The sequence below is a fragment of the Crocuta crocuta genome, unplaced genomic scaffold (assembly GCF_008692635.1).
Source record: "Crocuta crocuta isolate KB4526 unplaced genomic scaffold, BGI_CrCroc_1.0 scaffold133, whole genome shotgun sequence".
Classification (NCBI taxonomy): domain Eukaryota; kingdom Metazoa; phylum Chordata; class Mammalia; order Carnivora; family Hyaenidae; genus Crocuta; species Crocuta crocuta.
Window position 1 is genome coordinate 585,169 of NW_027529438.1, and position 6,218 is coordinate 591,386.

A 6,218-nucleotide genomic window follows, 5' to 3' on the forward strand; every position below is an offset into this window, starting at 1 on the left:
GATACCCCTGTTGCTTTTGGTCTCAGGCATTGGGGCTGCCCTGGCTCTGTGTTTTATTGCGTGTTTTCTCTTGCAGCTAAATGTGGCCAACAGCGTCAGCATTTCAGAGGACATCAAGCCCTTACCCGGGCTTCCTGGGATTGGAAACATGAACTACCCGTCGACCAGCCCCGGGTCTCTGGTTAAACACATCTGTGCCATCTGCGGGGACAGATCCTCAGGTACATGTGGCAGCAGACGTCACTCTCAGGTGTGGGGGTCCCAGAGATGGTGCCCTGCTCCACTGCCCGCCTGGTGCTTTGTACCCAGTGGGGGATAAAAGGGGCCTTTTCCATTGGTCCAGCTCAGGGCCCAGGCTATACATTTCTGTCACTGGGTTCATAGCCTGAAATCTGGATGAATTTAAAGTTTGATTTAGGTTTTAAGGGTTGGGTTTACAGGAAGCCCCTCTGTGGAGCTACCGTGTGGCATGTGTATCTGGGACAGAGAAGCTGTGCTGATTAGCAGGTGTCTCTTTAATTGTTTTTATTTTATTTTTTATTTTTTAATGTTTATTTTTATTTGAGAGAGAGAGAGAGAGAGAGAGAGAGAATGAGTGGGGCAGAGGCAGAGAGAGAGGGAGACACAGAATCTGAAGCAGGCTCCCTGGCCCTGAACTGTCAGCACAGAGCCCACTGCTGGGCTCCAACTCAGGAACTGTGTGATCATGACCTTGGCTGAAGTCGGACACTTACCTGACTGAGCCACCCAGACGCCCCTCTTTAATTGTTTTTAAATGTTTATTTATTTATATTTAGAGAGAGGGGGAAGGGGCAGAGAGTGAGGAGAGAGAAAGTCCCAGTCTACTCCCTGTCAGCGCAGAGCCTGACTCAGGGCTCGAACCCATGAACCACGAAATCATGAACTGAGACAAAAATCAAGAGTCGGACACTTAACCACCTGAACCACCCAGGTGCGCCTCCCTCCCCATAATCTTTATGTCATAAGCCTGCATCTGTAGAGATCAAATACTAATTTATTCCTCCAACAGGCAGTAGCATTTAGAAAATCTGTAACTCCAGTTCCTCATCTATGGTGAAGGAGAATACTTTTCAGTGGGGCTCCCATGTCCTGGGGCCTCAATTATGGGGAAATATTGGGAAAGCTGAGGTTTTCTCTCCCCTACTAGATAATACATAACAAGCATAAATATTTTTATTTATTATGTATACTAATGTCTTGAATGGAGACAGAACGTTTTGCTTAACTAAACACAAGAGTTGCCTTAATAAAATCAATGTAAACAAAATCTTGGGTCAGGACTTTTCTAATGATGCTCTCTGGAAGTAGCCATTCCAGAGAATGCCTTCCAGCGAGAAGACACGAGGAAGGGCATATTTACTCTGCCTTAGTTTTGTTCCTGGGATCAAGCCTGCGTTCCGGGCTGGTTACTCTTTGCTGTCCCTCCTGGTATGTTANGGCTTTTTTGAATGAAAGTTCCAAGTAAACACAAAGACAGTCTCTGCTACATTCATTTTCTCTTTCCCCGTGAGCAGGAAAGCACTATGGTGTGTACAGTTGTGAAGGCTGCAAAGGGTTCTTCAAGAGAACCATCCGGAAAGACCTCATGTACACCTGCCGGGATAATAAAGACTGCCTCATTGACAAGCGCCAGCGGAATCGCTGTCAGTACTGCCGCTACCAGAAGTGCCTGGTGATGGGCATGAAGAGGGAAGGTGAGGTCCCGGTCCCCTCGGGGGAGACTGGTTTGCGTACAAATCACGGTATAAATCCTCACAAGTTCTCGAGGACCGTGGCTGAGTGTCCCCTGCCTGGGCAGCGTGCACCCCAGAGCACAGAGAACAGCATCACTCCCTCCTCCTCCACGTTCATCCATCCTGCTCTGGAGCTCGGGGGATGGTCCCCCAACCGGACCTTCTACCTGGCTCTTCCAAGTGCCTGGAAGCCAGTCTTCGAGTTGGTCTCTGGGTTCTAGATGGAGTGTCAGTGCCTTTTTTGGGAGGAGCTGGCTTCTCGCCTCTAATCCTCCCTGGGGAAGGCTGCTGGAACCCTCTCTCTAGGCTTTTATAACCCGGGGCTGCTACAGATCCTCTGAGATAGGTGTACCCCGCGGTCTTCAGGGGTTGTTGGCATTGCCAGTAATCAGACTCAGCCTCCTCATTCAGAGAGACCAGCATTTGTACATTTTTGCCTTTTCAGTTTACAGTGCGGCTTAGCTGGGCTGGTATGGAGTGAAAAAAAAATCTGCAAGTGCTTTCTGTTCATTTAGAGAATCGAAAAGTCTTTCTGTTACATAATGGAAAGAAATCGAATTGGGCAGTTGATTAACACATGAACTCAAGGAAGTACACAGCGTACATGGTGATCTTACTAGATTTCAGAGTGAAGAAGTCCTTTCTCTGTCTAGGAAATGGGAACAAGGCATTTAGTCAGTCGTAGGAGTCTCCTCATTCTTGAAGAGCTTCTTTTCTCTGAGGAGAGGGAAGCTGACTGAAAGGGTCAACAAAGAGAAGGTTCTTTGAGCCCCTTCTAGGAGAGAATGCTACCAAGAAGGAAAGAAGTGACAGGCTTAGCATGTCTGAAGTAGATGGAGGGGGCCCTTCAGTATAATTAATAGCGCTCATTGTTCTATACCAGAGGAAACCAGTGTGGACTGGGGAGATGAGTTTGCCAAGGTCCCAGAGGTAGGTGATTAGCCTGAGGGGTCTTTGTACTCCCAGATCAGAGCCCATCTTGAGTCTCCCCTCCTCCCAGGGCGCAGAGGGGCTCTGGAATGAAGATGGCCCTCACTCTGTTGTGTGACAGCAATCTCAAGTGAGCGGACCCAAACCTGGGCTCCTAATAATCTGCGCTCTTCAGCTGTTTGTCTCTCAGTCCTCTCCATTTTAGGAAATAGCCATTTTTTTCAGTTGCTCAGATGAAAAACCAAGGGGCTCCTTTTTCTTCCATGTGGGTGAGGAAACCTTGTCTCTTCTTCAAAATATGTCCAGAATCTCACCATGTCTCATGACTCTAATGCGACCAGCATAACCCACACCATTGTTACCTTCTGTATTTACCTACACAGGCTCCTAAGAACCCTCCTCCCCATATCCATCTTTGTCTCCCTACATTCTTCAAAGCAACCAATGAGGCTTTGAACAAGTGGGTGAGGTCAAGCTCTTCCTGCGTCAGAACCCTCCAATGCCTTCCCTTCTTACTCAGAAGAAAGGCAAAACCTTGGTTATGACTTCAAGGTTTTACATGGTCTGACTGTCCCTGTCTCTTTGGTCCAGCCTTGCTGGCCTCCAGGGATGCTCCTTCTCAAGGAGCTTTGCACTTACAGCCTCTCTGCTTTGAGTGTCTTCTTCCCAGGTACCTTCATGACTCCCTTCTCTACCTCCGGACCTTTACTCCATTGTCACCTGTCTAGAATTGCATCAGCCACCCAGGACACTTCCTAGTCCCTTTCCTGCAGTGGTATCACTGTCTAACATGCTTACTTATTTAGTCTACTCTCTGTTCCCACCAAGGCAAGATTTTTTTCTGCTTCTCCCCTGACTGCTCTATCACCAGGGATCAGCACAGAGGAGGCACTTAATACATAATTGCTGAATGAATGGTTGTGTACTTTAAACTGAAGATTGGAATCAAAGTTTTAGTAACGCAGGAGCTTTTAAAAGGACTCATCCCTCCATCATCCATCCATCCATTCATCCATCCATCCATCCATCCATCCATCCAGTATTAACTGAGAGTGCCTGCTTCATGCTCATGTCATCCTTACTGTCAAGGAGTCAATGTTCTTACAGTTCAGAACACATGATGAGAAAAATCAGCTGGTGGAGGCCGTCTTCTTTTCACGAAGTTAGAATTGATAGTCCTCATATCTTCTGCCACCATGATGGTCAAACATAAAGTTAATGACCCCAAAGAACGACTTGCATCAGCAAGAGTTTGTTTACTGCAGGGGTCATTTTTGCCTCTCAGGACAGATAAGTTTCAGGTTGACTTGGAAAAATAATAATTTTCCTGATGCTGATGAGATTGAGTTAAGGGAAGGTGAAAGTCTTCAGTCAGAGAAGCCACCAATTCTCTTGCTTTACAATCTGTCTCTCAAAACTCAGTCTTGGCAGCCCGCAGCTCTGTACGGTCAGACTGGTTGGTACACAGGTCCCATGGCGGGAAGTGTGTCTCTTCCATTAAAGAAAAAGCAAGTCAGAGAGGAATATGTGAGTTTTAAGGGCCTGGGCAGTCCTTCCCTTAAACTTAGCATTATTCTGATTCTTTAATGGGCAGGTTTCTAGTTTTGGCTTCTCCATTTTTGAGAAGAATGTGGAGAAATGAGGAGTGATGAAAAGCTGAGTAGTAAAATGTAGGAGGGGAAAGGGGCTCCTAGAGAAATTTCTGAAGGAATTGGTACTATTTACCCTGATGAAGAGAAGGCAAAGGGGTGAATCAATTCCTCATCCTACTGTACGAAGGGCCACTTTCAGAAAGCTATCTGACAGCCTTTCCTTCACCCCTATCATTTCTGACCTCAATTTACAGAACTGGGGGCTCAAGTTGGACACTGCCTTGAAGACAAGAATAATAAAATTCTAGAACAGTTAGTTGAGAGAAACTATTGAATTTATACTCCTGGAGAATCAGACGGGTAGAAAAAGATGGAAGTATCTTCCGGGAGCCAGGGGTCAGGGCCCATTGCCTTTTTATACATAATGGGGAAGCTGGAATGGACACTGCTATTCTCTGATGTAACACCTTTGTTTCCTCAAAGAAGAAACACAGATTCTAAGAGTCTGGGGTCCTGCCTCAGCTTCCCTGGTGAGCTAGTGGCAGTCCTGATACGGGACTGGAGCCCTCTGACTTCCAGGTTACCAAACAATCCTCAGGCATCTTAGCGGAAGTCTATTTCCACGCTATCTGGTCATTTAATATAGTTTGGAAAGATAATGGACTATTTTTGAGGCACTTAGTGGGTAGTATTTGATATCCTCATGAGCCCTGTCTGGTCTTTAATAGTACCACTAACCCAGATTCTTGGAGGTGGTGNCCATCAGCCTAGGTCTACATGTTGGTGCCATCTTTTCTTAGCTCTGTGACCTCTGGCAGGTTACGTAACTGCTCTGTGGCTCACAGTCCTTGAGAGGGTGATTATGGGGATTAAATGAAATATCTGTATAAAGTGTTGAGCATAATTCCTGACAGAGAAGAAAATTCAATAAATGTTGGCTATTGTAGAGCATGTACAATACATACACGTTGGGCTAATGGATAAAGTTCTGTCACAAGGCAGGGATTGGGTACCATGTTAGATCACCCAGCGTCCCCTGGATATGCCCTGAAGTACGTTGTAGCACAGGCTCAGAATGGCTGCCACGTTGTAGGTTTCTTCCAGCACGAGATATATGACTCCTCTTCTAGGACAGTAAGATTTATGGCACAGAGTGGAGAGGGGAAGAGCAAAGGATCTCTCGGTTAATGGCAAGATTGGAATTAGAATCTAATTCCCAGAAGCCAAGGTGATTTTCTTTGAAGCTTGAAGGTTACTCTCCTTCCCGTGTTGCAAATCTGTAGAAGAAATCAATTGAGAACCATAGGAGGAACTTCGCTGAGTTTGCTTTTACCCCGTCTTTTAAAATCAAGATGAATAGAAGGCTACTAACCTACCTTAAAGAAATTAATACCAGAAGCATTCAACTTTAACCAGTAAATCCAGCTGACAATAAAAATACATATGCATTTGTATGCTTTCAGTAAATGAAGACTAACAGAGTGGACAGGAAGGAAGGGTGAGAGAGGAAGAGAAACTAGGAAATGGAGGGAACATCCAAAGAGGAGACAGAAAGAGGAACAGAGAGACATCCAAGAGCACAAAGGCAGACAAAGGGAAGGGAAAACAGCTGCCTTTTTTTTTTTTTTTGGAACTTTTGGTAATTATTTCACTTAATCCTCACTTAACAGTCTCAGTCAAGTATGATATTCCTCACTTTATATTAGGGAAACTGAGGCTTAGCAGGCTGAATAATTTGTCCGATGTCCTTTAACTAAGAAGTGGTAGAAACCATTTTGCAAAAGGCTTCTTGGATTCCAAAGTGCATGACTTACGCTCTTTTCTTTCCTATTTTCTCTTCATTCTCTCTCTTCTGTTTCTTCTTTTGGTCACTGCCCTCCTTTATTCTCTCTTCCATTTCTCCCTTCACTCCTTCCCACCCACCCTCCCTCCCTCCGTCCCA

The 6,218-nt window shown here is 45.7% G+C and overlaps 1 protein-coding gene across 1 annotated transcript in view; it reads left to right on the forward strand.

Moving 5' to 3' along the window:
- RXRG (retinoid X receptor gamma) overlaps positions 1-6,218 on the forward strand; it is a 27,862-nt gene that overhangs the window by 9,408 nt on the left and 12,236 nt on the right. Inside the window, exons 2-3 of the mRNA XM_077760006.1 lie at positions 77-221; positions 1,536-1,715. Of these exons, the coding sequence (XP_077616132.1) occupies positions 77-221; positions 1,536-1,715 (325 nt within the window). The remainder of the gene's footprint in view (positions 1-76; positions 222-1,535; positions 1,716-6,218) is intronic.